Source organism: Bos javanicus, chromosome 8 (genome assembly GCF_032452875.1).
Source record: "Bos javanicus breed banteng chromosome 8, ARS-OSU_banteng_1.0, whole genome shotgun sequence".
Classification (NCBI taxonomy): domain Eukaryota; kingdom Metazoa; phylum Chordata; class Mammalia; order Artiodactyla; family Bovidae; genus Bos; species Bos javanicus.
Window position 1 is genome coordinate 9,172,623 of NC_083875.1, and position 17,675 is coordinate 9,190,297.

At 47.4% G+C, this 17,675-nt stretch overlaps 1 protein-coding gene across 1 annotated transcript in view; it reads right to left on the minus strand.

Annotated features, from left to right (window-relative positions):
* Nucleotides 1-17,091, minus strand: part of C8H8orf74 (chromosome 8 C8orf74 homolog) — a 30,937-nt gene extending 13,846 nt beyond the window's left edge. Inside the window, exons 1-2 of the mRNA XM_061425026.1 lie at nt 16,984-17,091; nt 15,283-15,475 (exon numbers count right to left, since the gene is read on the minus strand). Coding sequence (XP_061281010.1) covers nt 15,283-15,475; nt 16,984-17,031 — 241 coding nt within the window. The 5' untranslated portion in view covers nt 17,032-17,091. The remainder of the gene's footprint in view (nt 1-15,282; nt 15,476-16,983) is intronic.
* Between the last annotated feature and the right edge of the window lie 584 nt (nt 17,092-17,675).

The window sequence follows — 17,675 nt, forward strand, 5'->3', positions numbered from 1 at the left end:
AGTGGGAAGCTGCTGCAGAGCACAGGGAGCTCAGCTCGGTGCTCTGTGATGACCTAGGGGGTGGGTGGGAGGGAGGTTCAAGAAGGAGGGGATATACGTATATATAGCTGATTCACTTCATTATACAGCAGAAACTAAGGCAACACTTGTAAAGCAATTATACTCCAATTGAAGCAAATAATGTCTATGACAAGGTCACAGTGAGGCTTACAGACGCTACATGTGAAAACGCTGAGATTTCTGTACCTTCCTCTGCAGCAGGTGCAGCCTCTCAGGAAATGTTCCAGCGGCACCTTGATTTCTGGCTGGTCGACTGATTCAGCCCCACCTGGTGGTCTGTGACCTCTCTCAGCATCATGGGCTGTATTAACTCAGTGTCCCCCCGCCCCTAGTCGTTCATGGAAGTCCTCACCCCCAGGATCCCAGAATATGACTGTACTTGGAGACAGGGTCTTTACAGAGGTAATTAAGTTTAAATGAGGTCATGAGGGTGGCCCTAATCGGCTATGACTGATGTGTTTATAAGAAGAGATTAGGGCACACACACACACAAGAAAGGCCGCATGCGGTGTATAGTGAGGAGACGGCCGTCTGCAAAGCCCGAGAGGCCTTGGAAGAATGCAGTCTTGCTCACACCTTGATCTTGGACTTCCAACCTCCAGAACTAGAGAAAATTAACTTTTGTCGTTGAAGCTGCCCAGTCTGGGGAACTTTGTTATAGCAGCCTGAGCAAACGAATACACTCAGGGGAAAATCTCTAAGAGTTGCCCCTTTGATGTGGAGTTTGAGATGGACATGTACACACTGCTGTATTTAAAACGGATAACCAACAAGAACTTAATGTACAGCACAGGGAACTCTACTCAACATTATGTGGCAGCCTGGATGGGAGGGGGTTTGGGGGAGAAAGGATACATGTGTATGTATGTCTGAGTCCCTTCCCCATACACCTGAAACTGTCACAACATTGTTAATCGATTATATGCCAATAGAAAATAAAAAGTTTTTTAAAAAAAGAGTTGCCTCTTTGCCCCAAGAGATGGTCTCCTAAGATCTCAATTAGTGCCCTCTGTGGGAACTTCCATCCTCCATCAGCAAAGTTGTCTCCAAGAGTTTAGTCCGAGGGGTGTGGTGTTCTGGCTGCCCGGGAGAAAGCCGCTAGACGGACAGGCTCTCAGGAAGGCAGAGGGCACCTGCTCTCTGCAGCGCTGGTCCTGAGTCACTGGAGGCTCCCCCATGTGGGCGGATGCTTAGGGGCTGGCGGTGTGGCTCCTAGGCATGGCTGTGAGTGCGCTGGGAGGGAGCATTCGTGCAGGGAGCTTGGGGGAGTCATTACCTCCCGCCAGCCCCCTTCCACCCTACAGCTGCCTGGATAACATTTCCTGGAGAGTCAGGTGTGGCTGTGGGTGGAACCACAGATGCCAGGGCCATGACACAGTTCACTGGACCCTTGCCTGATCGCCTCTTGCCTCCACTGACTGGTCATCAAGGCCCACTGCCTCCCGGACTCATGATTTGGGGGCCAGGTCAGCAGGAAAGAGGTGTTCCCCAGCCCAGATGTGCACACGGAACCCCAGAGGAGGCCGATGCTTGCCAGATGTTGATGATGACAAGAGGTGGAAGCTGCAAAGTGGCTCCAGTGATGGTGGGCAGGTGTTCCCAGGTCCCGGGTGAGCTTGGGTGCCTCCAGCCCTCAGTTCCCCACTGAGCGAAGCCTGAGTCAGAGGAGGCTGCTCCCTGCTCCCCTTCTCCTGCTGCTATGGGCCCACTGGAGATAGGAAGCTTGGAGTCTCCACGGCACTCTGAATCTCTGCAGCTCCCTGAGGTCCCCAAATGCCCCAGTATCTCTCCTCTCTCCTCTCCCGGAGCTGAGGTAGGGTGTGCAAAATCTGCCACTTCCTGCGGTTTCCTCCCACCGGGCTGGAACTGGCAGGCTTCTGTCCCTCTGCGCTGAGAGTGGTGACTTCACCCTGGGCCCCAAGGACGCGGCAGGATAGGATCTGCCCGGGGCTTCCCGGAGCCTGGTAGAGGAGGGGCCAACACAAGGACTCTTTCTTCTGGCTTGGAGCTGAAACCCGAACATGCCGATGAGCCGTTTGCCGAAGCGGAATCAGCTTCTGCTTTTGAATAAAGGGCCACCCTTTCCCTCTCAGTTCTGGGGCCCGATTGGACCTGGAGATAAGCTGAGCTGGCGGCCAGCCTGGCGGAGCTCTGAATCACTGTTGTGCAAACATGACCCTCCTTAGAGGCTGCCGGCCAACTTTGTTACCTTGTCTGCAAACAGAACTCAACCACCACAACCCCAGATTAACTAAACAAAAACAAACAAAAAAATCACCCTCAGAGAAGCTACCTTCCAAGAAAAGTGACAGCCCAGTGTGGACTTTAGCTGAAACAGAAGCTTGAAGGTGAGATGATAGCCAGTGGGAACCCTGGCTGTTGGCATCTCGCACCCCACAACCTGTGATGGGTGGGCCAGGCCTGGAGGCAGGAGGCAGGCAGGAGATGAGATGAGGCACGAGGTGAGGAGTACAGCTCATCTGGAATCTGACCTGCCTGCCTCTCATGGCCTGGGTCCCCTAACAAGGGGAATGAGTGGTGAGCACTGGGGTCTCCTTGCCTGTGTGCCAAGGGCAGGGCAGCTGCCTCACAGGCCAGTCTGGACCTCCCTTCCCCCGGCCCCTGACTTGAACCCAGCTGCAGCCCTATCTGCAGGGAAGGAGGAGACAAGAAATGGGCCAGACAGCGAGCCCCCCATTCTCAGGGGTGGGGAGGGGGGGAAGCGTGCAGCAACCTCTGGTCCCGGACCACAGTCTCTGCTGTGTGACCCGCTTCACCTCCACGCCTGGTTGGGGGGCTGACCTTTGCCAAGCACTTCCTGTCTGTCACGCTATCATCCTCTGCAGGCCTGTGTCTTTTTCCAACCCCACTGTGTGTGGGAACTCTTATGGCCTTCATTTTAGAGATTAGGAACTGCAGGCCCAGAGAGGTAAAGTGATGTTTTCAAGGTTGCACAGTAATACATGCTGGAGATGGACTTGAACCCAGGTCTATGGACTGAAGAGTTCGGTGCCTCCTGGTTCTGCTGCGTGGCCTTTGGCCCGGCCCAGCCTGGGCCTGGAGCTGATGCAGAGTGAGAAGGAGTGCCCTGGAGTGGAAGGCACTCCCTGCTTCAGAGGATTGAGGTGCTTGTTCATGCCCTTGAGTGTCCTGAGGATGGGGTTCTGGGAGGCAGTATGGACATAGCCCGATGTCTGGGCTGGCCTGGCTGCCTTCTGGAGTGGCAGATATCATCTGTTTGGCACCATGGCAGGGCTCGAGTGCAAGGGCCCAGCTCAGGAGGCAGAGTTCTAGGGTGGCTCCCACCTATGGGGTTCCCTGCTGCACCCCACTGTCTGCACCCTCCAAGCCCAGAGCCAGCCAAAGTCGGCACTCGTGGCGGGTCCATTACCCGGGACCGTCTTTTCTGCCTCCTTCCTTGCGCCCCCACTTCAGGGGTGAGTCTGCCGTTTGCTTTACCTCTAGGTCCTCTGCCCATTGTCCTGCCCCCTTTCCTCTGATGCATCTGAGGAGAAAGGGTCTCGGGGCCATCTCTGCTGATCCTGAGAAAGGGCTGATGACTTCGGTATGTTTGGAGGCTGATGAGAAGCATACCTGGCTGCGCTTGATCAGGCCATCTCAGAATCACATCACCCACCTCGAGTCTCTGGGTCCCTCCTGAAAATAAGAGCCAGTCCTCACTGAGCCCCTCCATGCACCGAGAGCCATGCTGTAGGCTTCATCTTCATAACCTCAATCCTACCAATTGAGTGCTCTTTTTTTTTTCCTTTTGATGTGTAATCAGGGGCTCAGTGGTGGTGTGGCTGCCTAGGACCACACGTCCTACAAGGGACTGAACTAGGATTTGAGTCTTCCATCTGGGCTCGGAGCCTCCAGATGAATTATAGCGTCATTGAGTCCAATTTCAGGCACTAGGAGCCCTCCCAAGAGCTTGTTTCTACTTGATATTTTTAACAACCAAGTTTCACAAACTTGGAGTGGATTTAAAAGTAAGAGGAAGATCTTGTAAGCTGGATGTCCCAGGATCAAGATTTAAAAGCTGCCAGAAGGAGGAAAAGACGGGTCAACAGTGACAAATGGAATCAGTGGGAATGATTGTAAAGTCCTGCATGTGTATTCCATATCGCCAAGTGCAAGGGCAGGATGGGGAACACGACTATGGGCGTGCACTGCCTGCCCAATATGACTGTGACATTGATGCTGACAAAGTAAATGTGCCCATAAGCTATAGAAGCAGGAGCATCACCACTAGGATAAAGGGTGATGATAGAATCCCTCATCACTGCATCGATCAAATCGCAGGTGGTATTGTGTTGGGATCCGGAAGCCATAGTTTGAGAATGACATTAACAAACACAAGGATGCTCAGAGAAGGGTAGCAAGAGAGGGGGCAGGATGAAGAGGTAGGGTAGAGGAAGGAAAGTGAAAGTGTTAGTCACTTAGTCCTGTCCAACTCTTTGTGACCCCATGGACTGTAGTCCTCCAGGCTCCTCTGTCCATGGAATTCTCCAGGTAAGAATACTAGATTGGGTAGACATTCCCTTCTCCAGGAAATCTTCCTGACACACGGATCAAACCCAGGTCTCCTGCATTGCAGGAAGATTCTTTACCGTCTGAGCTACCAGGGATGCCCATGCGGTGGAGGGGTCTATGGAAATGACATCATGGTAAGAATGATAAAATGCACTCGGGTTGTCCAGTTGACATGTGAAGACATGATGATCAGAGTGTATGAAGCCCATTGAGTATTTGCAGGGCCCACCCACTGCTTCTAGAGGACAGGCTTTGGGCATGTGAGTATGAATAGAAGGTGTCAGAGGAGGGTGTAACTAGATATGAGGAGGAATTTCGAATAATGAGAGTGGCTGTACAAGGGAGTGGACTTCCTCAGAAGGAGGGAGCTCTCTGTTGCTTACAGTGCCATCAGAAGCCAGGAAAGCCTTGCTGGCTTGTTGAGGGGGAGTCCCTTCAGTAGAGGGAATTGAGTTTTCTGATCACCAAGTCTCCTGGTAACTCTGAGGTTTAGGAGTCTAGAGATATAGATAGACCGTGTATTGGCAAGGTATGCAATAGCCAGAAATACTGAAAGTGCCAGAGCGATCTAATCTCCTCGGTTTGAAGTTGGGTTTGCATCATCGTCGACTGTTTCTCAAGGGCTCAGCCTGTGGAAGGCTCTGATGGAAACTTGAAAGAGCCCGAGTTCCCACCTGCTCGGGGCTGACATTCTTCTCCTGCTCGTCAGTGTTTGTTCTGGCCGTGAGCCATGGCAGAGCTCAAACCACAAGGCTGAACCTGGTACCCAGGCATCGCTGTGAGCAGCGGGGAGTGGGATCCAGAGGGATGCCAGGAAGGCTCCAAAGGGCAGGGGGTTGTCTGCGGTGGGATGAAATTTCCTAAGGATCCCGGAAACTAGCCCCTGAGCGCTGCATGTCTTGCTTCAGCCTTTGGGCTGTGATCACTGGGTTGGAATGCTGGCCTGAAGGACAGGCATGGAAGGGTGCCCACCTGACAGCCCCAGAAATAAAAAGGAAGGGCTGATGCAAGTGCACGTAAGATATACAATAGGAACACTGAGTGGCTTGAAGTAGAGGAGTGATGGATTTTATTTGTGTCTGAAAAGAATCACGGAGCGGTTTGGTGAACGGATGCATGATGTGAAAGCCATGAACTGGTTGAGAGACGGAGATAGGTTCGGAAGGGTGGTGGACAAGGAGGCGGTGAAAAGTGGCTAAGACTGGACGCTGAGGTGCAAGACATCCTTCAGTGGGTGAACGGACACATCAGCTGTGATACATCCAGACAATGGAATATTATTCAGTCCTTAAATGAACTATCCTGCCATGTAAAGACACGGAGGAAACTAAAATGCATATTACTTGTGGAAGTAGTCAATCTGAAAAGGCGACAGACTGTGGGATTCCAACTATATGACAAAAGGCAAAAACTACAGAGGCAGTGGAAACATCTACTTTCTACTGGTTGAGGGGAAGGGAAGGAGGATTAGATTGGACTTGGAGAATTCCTAGGGTAGTGAAAGCATTCTCTGATACTGTAATGATGGATACATGCCACAACACATTTGTCAAAACCCAAGAACGCATAACACCAGTTCAGCTCAATTCAGTTGCTCAGTGGTGTCCGACTCTTTGCGACCCTATGAACCGCAGCACGCCAGGCCTCCCTGTCCATCACTAACTCCTGGAGTCCACCCAAACCCATGTCCATCGAGCTGGTGATGCCATCCAACCATCTCATCCTCTGTCATCCTCTTCTCTTCCCGCCTTCAATCTTTCCAGCATCAGGGTCTTTTTAAATGAGTCAGTTCTTCGCATCAGGTGGCCAAGTTACTGGAGTTTCAGCTTCAACATCAGTCCTTCCAATGAACACCCAGGACTGATCTCATTTAGGATGGACTGGTTGTATCTCCTTGCAGTCCAAGGGACTCTCAAGAGTCTTCTCCAATACTACAATTCAAAAGCATCATTCTTCAGGGCTCAGCTTTCTTTATAGTCCAACTCTCACATCCATACATGACCACTGAAAAAACCATAGCCTTGACTAGACAGACCTTTGTTGGCAAAGTAATGTCTCTGCTTTTTAATATGCTGTCTAGGTTGGTCATAACTTTCCTTCCAAGGAGTAAGCGTCTTTTAATTTCATTGCTGCAATCACCATCTGCAGTGATTTTAGAGCCCAGAAAAATAAAGTCAGCCACTATTTCCACTGTTTCCCCATCTATCTGCCATAGTGATGGGACCAGATGCCATGATCTTAGTTTTCTGAATGTTGAGCTTTAAGTCAACTTTTTCACTCTCCTCTTTCACTTTCATCAAGAGGCTCTTTAGTTCTTCTTAACTTTCTGCCATAAGGGTGGTGTCATCTGCATATCTGAATTTCATCAAATCCTGAAAGATGATGCTATGAAAGTGCTGCACTCAATATGCCAGCAAATTTGGAAAACTCAGCAGTGGCCACAGGACTGGAAAAGGTCAGTTTTCATTCCAATCCCAAAGAAAGGCAATGCCAAAGAATGCTCAAACTACCGCACAATTGCACTCATTTCACACGTTAGTAAAGTAAGGCTTGAAATTCTCCAAGCCAGGCTTCAGCAATGCACGAACTTCCAGATGTTCAAGCTGGTTTTAGAAAAGGCAGAGGAACCAGAGATCAAATTGCCAACATTCGATGGATCACTGAAAAAGTAAGAGAGTTCCAGAAAAACATCTATTTATGCTTTATTGACTATGTCAAAGCCTTTGACTGTGTGATCCACAATAAACTGTGGAAAATTCTCAATCTGCCTGACTTCAGGCTCTACTACAAAGCCACAGTCATCAAGACATTATGGTACTGGCACAAAGACAGAAATATAGATCAATGGAACAAAGTAGAAAGCCCAGAGATAAATCCATGCACATATGGACACCTTATCGTTGACAAAAGAGGCAAGAATATACAATGGATTAAAGACAATCTCTTTAACAAGTGGTACTGGGAAAACTGGTCAACCACTTGCAAAAGAATGAAACTAGAGCACTTTCTGACACCATACACAAAAATAAACTCAAAATGGATTAAAGATCTAAATGTAAGACCAGAAACTATAAAACTCCTAGAGGAGAACATAGGCAAAACACTCTCCGACATACATCACAGCAGGATCCTCTATGACCCACCTACCAGAATATTGGAAATAAAAGCAAAAATAAACAAATGGGACCTAATTAAACTTAAAAGCTTCTGCACAACAAAGGAAACTATAAGCAAGGTGAAAAGACAGCCTTCAGAATGGGAGAAAATAATAGCAAATGAAGCAACTGACAAACAACTAATCTCAAAAATATACAAGGAACTCCTACAGCTCAATTCCAGAAAAATAAACGACCCAATCAAAAAATGGGCCAAAGAACTAAACAGATATTTCTCCAAAGAAGACATACGGATGGCTAACAAACACATGAAAAGATGCTCAACATCACTCATTATCAGAGAAATGCAAATCAAAACCACTATGAGGTACCATTTCACGCCAGTCAGAATGGCTGCGATCCAAAAGTCTACAAGCAATAAATGCTGGAGAGGGTGTGAAGAAAAGGGAACCCTCTTACACTGTTGGTGGGAATGCAAACTAGTACAGCCACTATGGAGAACAGTGTGGAGATTCCTTAAAAAACTGGAAATAGAACTGCCTTATGATCCAGCAATCCCACTGCTGGGCATACACACTGAGGAAACCAGAATTGAAAGAGACACGTGTACCCCAGTGTTCATCGCAGCACTGTTTATAATAGCTAGGACATGGAAGCAACCTAGATGTCCATCAGCAGATGAATGGATAAGAAAGCAGTGGTACATATACACAATGGAGTATTACTCAGCCATTAAAAAGAATAAACTTGAATCAGTTCTAATGAGGTGGATGAAACTGGAGCCTATTATACAGAGTGAAGTAAGCCAGAAAGAAAAACACCAATACAGTATCCTAACGCATATATATGGAATTTAGAAAGATGGTAACAATAACCCTGTTTACAAGACAGCAAAAGAGACACAGATGTATAGAACAGTCTTTTGGACTCTGTGGGAGAGGGAGAGGGTGGGATGATTTGGGAGAATGGCATTGAAATATGTATAATATCATATATGAAACAAGTCACCAGTCCAGGTTCGATGCATGATACTGGATGCTTGGGGCTGGTGCACTGGGATGACCCAGAGGGATGGTATGGGGAGGGAGGAGGGAGGAGGGTTCAGGATGGGGAACACATGTATACCTGTGGCAGATTCATTGTGATATATGGCAAAACCAATACAATATTGTAAAGTTAAATAAAATAAAATTAAAAATAAATAAATAAACTGTGGAAAAATCTGAAAGAGATGGGAATACCAGACCACCTGACCTACCTCTTGAGAAACCTGTATGCAGGTCAGGAAGCAACAGTTAGAACTGGACGTGGAACAACAGACTGGTTCCAAAACAAGAAAGGAGTACGTCAAGCCTGTATATTGTCACCCTGCTTATTTAACTTCTATGCAGAGTACATCACGAGAAACGCTGGGCTGGAGGAATCACAAGCTGAAATCAAGATTGCCGGGAGAAATAACACCAGGTGCGAACTTTAATGTAAAGTATGGAGTTGAAGTGATAATCACGTATCAGTGTCGGTTCATCAATTAGAACACAAGTACCCTCCCTGGAGGGGGATGTTGATAGTGGGAAAGGCTGTGAGTGTGGGTTGGGGGAAGGCAGGGTTTCCGTGGGGAACCTCTGTACCTTCTGCTCTATTTCACTGGGAACATAAAACTACTCTAAAAAACAAAGTCTATTAAAAAATTGTACAACCTGAAATCATAAAACTCCTAGAAGAAAACAGGTGAAAGCTCCTTGACATTAATCTTAACAAATAATTTTTGGGGTAAGACAGCACACGTAAAGGCAACCAGAGCAAAAACCAACGAGGAGGACTACATCAAACTGAAAGCTTTTGCACGGTAAGAGAAATGATCAAGAAAATACAAAGGGCCGCCTGAAGAGACTTCCCTGGTGGTCCAGTGGTTGAGATTCTGAGCTTTCAATGCAGGGGGCATGGGTTTGATTCCTGGCTAGGGAACTAAGATCCACCAAGAAAAAAAAAAAAAAAAAGCCAATATCATCACAATAAATATTTAAATAAATAAAAGCAACCTACAGGATGGGAAAAAATATTTGCAAATCATATGCCTGATAAGGGGTTAGGACCCAAAATATGTTGAGAAATCATAGAACTCAACAGTAAACACTCAAATAAAGTACTTGAGTATTTTTACTCAAGTAAAAATGGGGAAAGTACTTGAATATACTTTTTCCCAAAGAAGACATACAGGTGGCCAGCAGGTACATGAAAAGCTGTTCAGCATAACTACCATAAGGGAATGCAAATCAGAACCATAGTGAGATCTCATTTCATACCTTTTAGTATGGTTATCATCAAAAAGACTAGAAATAACAAGTCCTGGAGAGGATGTAGATAAAAGGGCACACTTGTGCAATTTTGGTGGGACTGTAAATTGCTGCAATCACTACAAAAAATAGTATAGAGGCTCCTTAGCCAGTCAGTTCAGTCGCTCAGTTGTGTCCGACTCTTTCCAACCCCATGGACTCCAGCATGCCAGGCCTCCCTGTCCATCACTAACTCCCGGAGTTTACTCAAACTCATGTCTACTGAGTTGGTGATGCCATCCATCTCATCCTCTGTCATCCCCTTCTCTTCCCACCTTCAATCTTTCCAGCATCAGGGTCTTTTTAAATGAGTCAGTTCTTCGCATCAGGTGGCCAAAGTATTAGAGTTTCAGCTTCAGCATCAGTCCTTCCAATGAGTATTCAGGAGTGATTTCCTTTAGGATGGACTGGTTGGATCTCCTTGCAGTCCAAGGGACTCTCAAGAGTCTTCTCCAATACCACAATTCAAAAGCATCAGTTCTTTTGTGGTCAGCTTTCTTTATAGTCCAACTCTCACATCCATACATGACTACTGGAAAAACCATAGCTTTGACAAGATGGACCTTTGTTGGCAAAGTAATGTCTCTGCTTTTTAATATGCTGTCTAGGTTGATCATAACTTTTCTTCCAAGGAGCAAGTGTCTTTTAATTTCATGGCTGCAGTCACCATCCGCAGTGATTTTGGAGCCCAAAAAAATAAAGTCTGTCACTGTTTCCTCTGTTTCCCCATCTGTTTCCCATGAAGTGATGGGACCAGATGCCATGATCTTAGTTTTCTGAATGTTGAGTTTTCAGCCAACTTTTTTACTCTCCTCTTTCACTTTCATCAAGAGGCACTTTAGCTCTTCTTCGATTTCTGCCATAAGGGTGGTGTCATCTGCATATCTGAGGTTAGTGATATTTCTCCTGGCAATCTTGATTCCAGCATGAGCTTCCTCCAGCCCAGCGTTTCTCATGATGTACTCTGCATAGAAGTTAAATAAGCAGGGTGACAATATACAGCCTTGACGTACTCCTTTCCTGATTTGGAACCAGCCCATTGTTCCATGTCCAGTTCTAACTGTTGCTTCTTGACTTGCATACAGGTTTCTCAGGAGGCAGGTCAGGTTGTCTGGTATCCCCATCTCTTGAAGAATTTTCCAGACTTTGTTGTGATCTACACAGTCAAAGGCTTTGGCATAGTTAATAAAGCAGAAATAGATGTTTTTCTGGAGCTCTCTTGTTTTTTCAGTGATCCAATGGATGTTGGCAATTTGATCTCTGGTTCCTCTGCCTTTTCTAAATACAGCTTGAACACCTGGGATTTCTTGATTCATGTACTCTTGAAATCTGGCTTGGAGAATTTTAAGCATTACTTTGCTAGCATGTGAGATGAGGGCAATGTGCGGTAGTTTGAACATTCTTTGGGATTGAGATGAGAACTGACCATTTCCAGTCCTATGGTCACTGCTGAGTTTTCCAAATTTGCTGGCATATTGAGCACAACACTTTCACAGCATCATCTTTTAGGATTTGAAATAGCTCAGCTGGAATTCTATCACCTCCTCTAGCTTTGTTCGTAGTGATGCTTCCTAAGGCCCACTTGACTTCACATTCCAGGATGTCTGGCTCCAGGTGAGTGATCACACCATCGTGATTATCTGGGTCGTGAAGATCTTTTTGTACAGTTCTGTGTATTCTTGCCTCCTCTGCTTAATATCATCTGCTTCTGTTAGGTCCATACCATTTCTGTCCTTTATTGATTGAGCCCATCTTTGCATGAAATATTCCCTTGGTATCTCCAATTTTCTTGAAGAGACCTCTAGTCTTTCCCATTCTGTTGTTTTCCTCTATTTCTTTGCACTGATCACTGTGGAAAGCTTTCTTATCTCTCCTTGTTATTCTTTGGAACTCTGCATTCAATGGGTATATCTTTCCTTTTCTCCTTTGCTTTTCACTTCTCTTCTTTTTGCAGCTATTCATAAGGCCTCCTCAGACAACCGTTTTGCTTTTTTGCATTTCTTTTTCTTAGGGATGGTCTTGATCCCTGTCTTCTGTACAATGTCACAAACCTCCATCCATAGTTCTTCAGGCACTCTATCAGATCTAATCCCTTGAATCTATTCCTCAACAAATTACAAATAAAGCTACCACAAGATACAGTGGTCCCATTTCTGGGTACATGTTCAAAGGAAATGAAATCACTCTCTAAGAGATATCAGACCCCCATGTTGGCTGTGGGCTTCCCTAGTGGCTCAGATGGTAAAGAAGCTGCTTGCAATGCAGGAGACCTGGTTTTGATTCCTGGATCAGGAAGATCCCCTGGAGAAGGGAATGACTACCCACTCCAATGTTCTTGCCTGGAAAATTCTGCAGAATCACCTGGTGGGCTACAGTCCATGGGGTAGCAAAGACTTGGACATGATTGAGTGACTCACACTAACACATATTCACTGTGGCATTATTCACAATAGCCAAGATACAGAAATAACCCCTGTATCAAATGACAGACAAATGGATAAAGAAAATGTGAATATACACTATATATATGTGGGTATATACACATATATGCATTGTTGATGTTGTTGTTAAGTCACTTTAGTCTGTCTGATCCCATAGACGGCAGCCCACCAGGCTCCCCCGTCCCTGGGATTCTCCAGGCAAGAACACTGGAGTGGGTTGCCATTTCCTTCTCCACATATATGCATACATGTGTATAAATGCATGCATATATACAAAGGAATATTCAGTTCAGTTCAGTTCAGTCGCTCAGTCGTGTCCAACTCTTTGCGACCCCATGATTTGCAGCACGCCAGGCCTCCCTGTCCATCACCAACTCCCGGAGTTCACTCAGACTCATGTCCATCGAGTCAGTGATGCCATCCAGCCATCTCATCCTCTGTCATCCCCTTCTCCTCCTGCCCCCAATCCCTCCCAGCATCAGAGTCTTTTCCAATGAGTCAACTCTTCGCATGAGCTGGCCAAAGTACTGGAGTTTCAGCTTTAGCATCATTCTTTCCAAAGAACACCCTGGACTGATCTCCTTTAGAATGGACTGGTTGGATCTCCTTGCAGTCCAAGGAACTCTCAAGAGTCTTCTCCAACACCACAGTTATTATTCAGCCATAAAAGAAGGAAATCGTAGCATTTGTAACAACATGATGAACTTTGAAGTCATTATGTGTTAAGTGAGAAAAGTCAGAGAAAGACAAATACGGTATGATTTCACTTACATGTGGAATCAAAACAACCCTCAACTTCATCATGGAAATAGTAAAGACAGGTGGTTGCCAGAAGCCATGGGTTGGTGCATGGGTGAAATAGGTTAAGGTGGCCAAAGGTACAAACTTCCAGTTATAAGATAATTAACACCTGAGGATATAATTTAAAACATGATGACTATAATTAACAATATCATATTGTGTATCTGAGAGTTGCCAAGAGAGCAGACCTTAAAAATTCTCATCCCAAGGGAAAAAAAAACTAGGTGAGGTGGTGTTCATTAAACTTATTGTGCTAATTATTTCACAATATATACATATATCAAACCGTGTTGCATACCTTATACAATACTGTATGTCAATTATATCTCAATGAAGCTAGAAAAAAATAGTACAAAGAAAAATTTCCTGAAGTACTTAAAGAACAAGTGATCCAGTTAATGCCCCATCAAGCAGGATCTTTTCGTGTGCATTTCCTACACAAGGACCTTCACAATCACAACCACCAGAGTTAGAGATCACCTCAACACAACACTAGTGTGCAATAACCAGACCTGACCCAAGGTTCTCCAGTTATCCCAGTGACATTCTGTACAGTGAAAGGACCCAAACCGGGTCCACCTGTCACGTTTAGTGGACACGTTCCCTCAGTGTCTTTCAGTTTGGAGCAGTTCCTCTGTCTTTCCTTGGTTTTCATGCCCTCTGTGCTTTGCAGCTTACAGGAGAGGGCCTTTGTGTAGTGCTCTTAATTGGAAGTTTTTCCCGATGATGTCAGGCTCTGAGTCTCTGCTACAACCATTACAGAAGGATGCTGGCTGCTTCTTTCGCATCCCACTGGGTGGCACGATAATCTGTGTCCTCTTACTGATGGAACATTGATTGAGGAGGTGTCCCCCAGGCTCCCTCACCCTAAAAGTATTCTTTTCCCCTTTGCCATCAGTAATGATGTTGTGGGGAGACTCTGAGGAAGTGTGTAAATATCTCATTTCCCATCAAGCATTCAGCCTCTGACTTTAGCACCTACTGATGATTCTTGGTTGAGTATTACTACAGTGGTGGTCCTGGAGGGGATGCTCCATGTATCTGCTTAATGAATGAATCTGCATCTCAGACAAGGAGTGGGAAGTTGTGGCCACACCCCCTCGTGCTGTGGATCACAGCGAGAGAGGCTTACCCTCTTCTTCTGAAGCCCAACACAGGGTAGGGGTGGGAGAGATGCTCTTTCCACAACCTGACTCTGGTTCCAGCATCCCTGCCAGCAAGCTGACATCTATAGAGGATTCCTCCAAGACATTCAGCAGAGCAAAAACGGATGCTGGGAACAATTTGCAGTCTCTCAGGAGTACAGTGGAAATTCAGTGAAGGATTTTAAGCAGAATAGTGACACATTTAAGTTAAGCAGGACCAAAACAAAACTTCTGAATTATTATTATTCCTTCTCTCTTTTCTAAAACAAAAATTGACTTCTCTTGGACCCTACTCTCAACTCACTGCCCCAGAGATATAGGTTTAATGATGAAGTTCATTGCTGTTGTTTATTTGCTAAGTTGTAACTGACTCTCTGCAACCCCATGGACTGTAGCCCACCAGGCTCCTCTGTCCATGGGATTTCCCAGGCAAGAATACTGGACTGGCTTGAAACTTCCTTCTCCAGGGGTCTTCCCAACTCAAGGATCGAACCTGTGTCTCTTATGTCTCTTGCATTGGCAGGTGGATTCTTTACCACTGAGCCTCCAGGGAAATATAATGTAGTTCATACTAAAGTATAAATGACTGACTGAAAAAACGAACATCCTTGGTTGCTTTGTGAATAGCTTGGCGTGGGGCAAGAGTTCCCACCAGGGTGATCAGGAACAAGACTCAGCAAGAACATTCTGTTTGTTCCACTTTTCAGAAAGTCTGGACAGGGCCCTGTTCTGGACCATATGAAGAGGCTAAATGCCAGGGAAAGAAAGCAAGTAGCTTCAGGCTCTTTGGAGCGCCCCTAGGGCTGTGAGCCCTCCCCAGGCCTCACTGACTCCTGCCCTGCCTGCCCTGTACCTTTGGTTTCCTTGAGCAGCTCTTCCGTGAACTTGACCACCTGCGCCACCTCCCGCCATGGGAAGCCTTTGCCCACAGCGAAGATGATGCTTTCATAGAGGGTGTCCAGCAGGATGCTTCTGCGGGAGTCTCTGAGCTCGTCAAACTCTTCCCAGTTCAGCAGTCTCCGCAGGTGCTCCCGACCTTCTGGTTTCTGCAGGGTGTGATATGAGGGGTGGAGGGTGAGACTGAGGAATCAGGACAACATCATCACTGGGAACCCATGCTGTGCCCCTGGATCCTGAAGAGTGACCAGGACTAAGGGTACACTTGGACAGAATTAGTCTTTCATTTCTGGACAGCTTTCCCTCACCTTTCTAGCCCTGCTCCTTCCTCTGGGAGTTTTCATCCTAGCTGCTACAGCTCCAGGTTTCTACCCCGCCAGCAGCCCTCAAGTCCTGAATTAGTATGATCCTCTTCCCTCAAACAAAATTTGACTTCCCTCTGAGACTGCTCCAGAGATAGTGATGTGACCATGAAATTCATACTAAAGTGTAAATGACTAGCCAAGAAGAAGCTTGATGAAGCAATGCTTTAGCAGAAGGAATGCATCTTGCTTGGTGAAGCTAGGGCCTCAAGACTGGTTAAGGTACCTTTTAATCCTTTCTTTAGGTTAGAATTAGTTTTACTTGAGAGTTCATCTGGCCTTTCTAGCAAGTTTCTTAGAGATCACCAACACATGTAGGAGAATCAAGTCCCTTTCAAGGAGGGGGTAAGAAAAGGTGTGGCATGAATGGGGATTCAGTGAACACAAGAGTGTTGCTCCCCTGGGGGGAGAGGAGTGGAGAAGTGATGGTAGACAGCGCTTGAGGGAGGCCCAGAGCCTGTCTCAGCCCCTGGGGATCCTCTCCCCTCCCCCACAGCCCCTGTAGACCCCTAAGTCAGCATCTGAAAGGACAGCTGGCTGGAAAATCCAGGAAAGATGATGAAAGCACCCGTCCTGGGCCAGGGAAGGAAGCCTCAGCCGGGGGTGCCTTGTCTGCTGCCTCCCCGTCAGCTCAAGACTGCTGATCAGAGGCTGACCTGTGCACACCGCTGGCCCGGGGTGGTCTTGCCTGAGTTCTACAGCAGAGCCTTTCTGGATGGACCGGAGGCCCAGGCCCTGCAGGCTAGAGTCTCCTCCATCCACAGGTGTTCACATTGCTCATGCATTTTGGCCTCAGAAATGATTCTGAGCAACCATCGAAATCTGCCCCCTTCTCTGCCTTAAAGACACAGAGCCCCCGGCTCCCACCACACCCACAACCACACACATATTCCCTCTACACATTGGCCTACAATCCTGACAGGCTCTCAGGGCCTGAGGGCTCTGGTGAAGGTGGCACCCCTGTGACCGGCTGCAGGGGACTCCCAGGCCCTCCCTGGAGTGTAGGCGGGCACAGCACCTCCACGCCCACCTCCTCTGTCCTTCCATGCAGGCTCTGCTGCATCAAGGGCTGTCACCGCAGGCCTGGAAGATAGCCCTCCAGCTCCAAAGACTGGGCTAACTTTGGCCTGGCATACACCTGGCACGCACATTCCCTGGGCCCACACCTGCCTGTCTTGGGCCTCCGAGCTAACACGCAGGGACACGAGAGCTGTCCAGGGGTCGCTGGGAGGACACACCTCCCTCTTAGGCCAATAGGAGCACACTTTCTCTTAAAAGTCATATGTTCTCTTCACCTGAAATTGGAAGACTTTTTTCACTCCCTGGGCTGTTAGGAGTGCCATGGCCCCTGCATCCAGTTGCTAGGAGACCTAACCAGGACTGCCTTGGAGCTTCAGGAACGCTGGGCTGAGGATGCCTGCTTTGTGAGGTCATGAAGACCCACTTGGAGGTGGCTCTCCCAGCTTCCCTCCTCTGGTCCCTCTTCTCCAGCGGGCTCTGGGCCCCCACAGCTGCTCAGTGACCTGGAGCCCTTTCTATTTCTAGCCCCGTTCCTTGAAAGTTGTTCTCCTTCAGGCAGTGAGCCTTCTCAGGCTTTCCGGCACACATACACATGGCCCCTCAGGTGCTACATCTTTCTAATCCAAGCCTGATTTTTCTCCTTCCTTCCATAGTCGGGGATTTTTTCTCTATGGAGAAGCTGGCTTCCATATGCCATCCTCACCGATGCCTCGTCCTGCCAGGATCTGGTTTCTACCCACTTCTGCACTGGCCAGTGGAATTGTGACTTCCGGTTTTGTGCAACCCAGTTTTGTCTTGGGTACAGAAAACAGCTCTGTAGGGGTGTCCCTGTGCAGTGCCCAAACACCCCAATGTGGAGACCCCGTGGGGATCCAGTCTCTTTCCTGGTTAGCCTCGCCTCGCTCTCTCCTGGAAACCCAGCTGGTGACCCGCGGGTCGAGTCCTGCTCCCTGCTACCCCCTGCCTC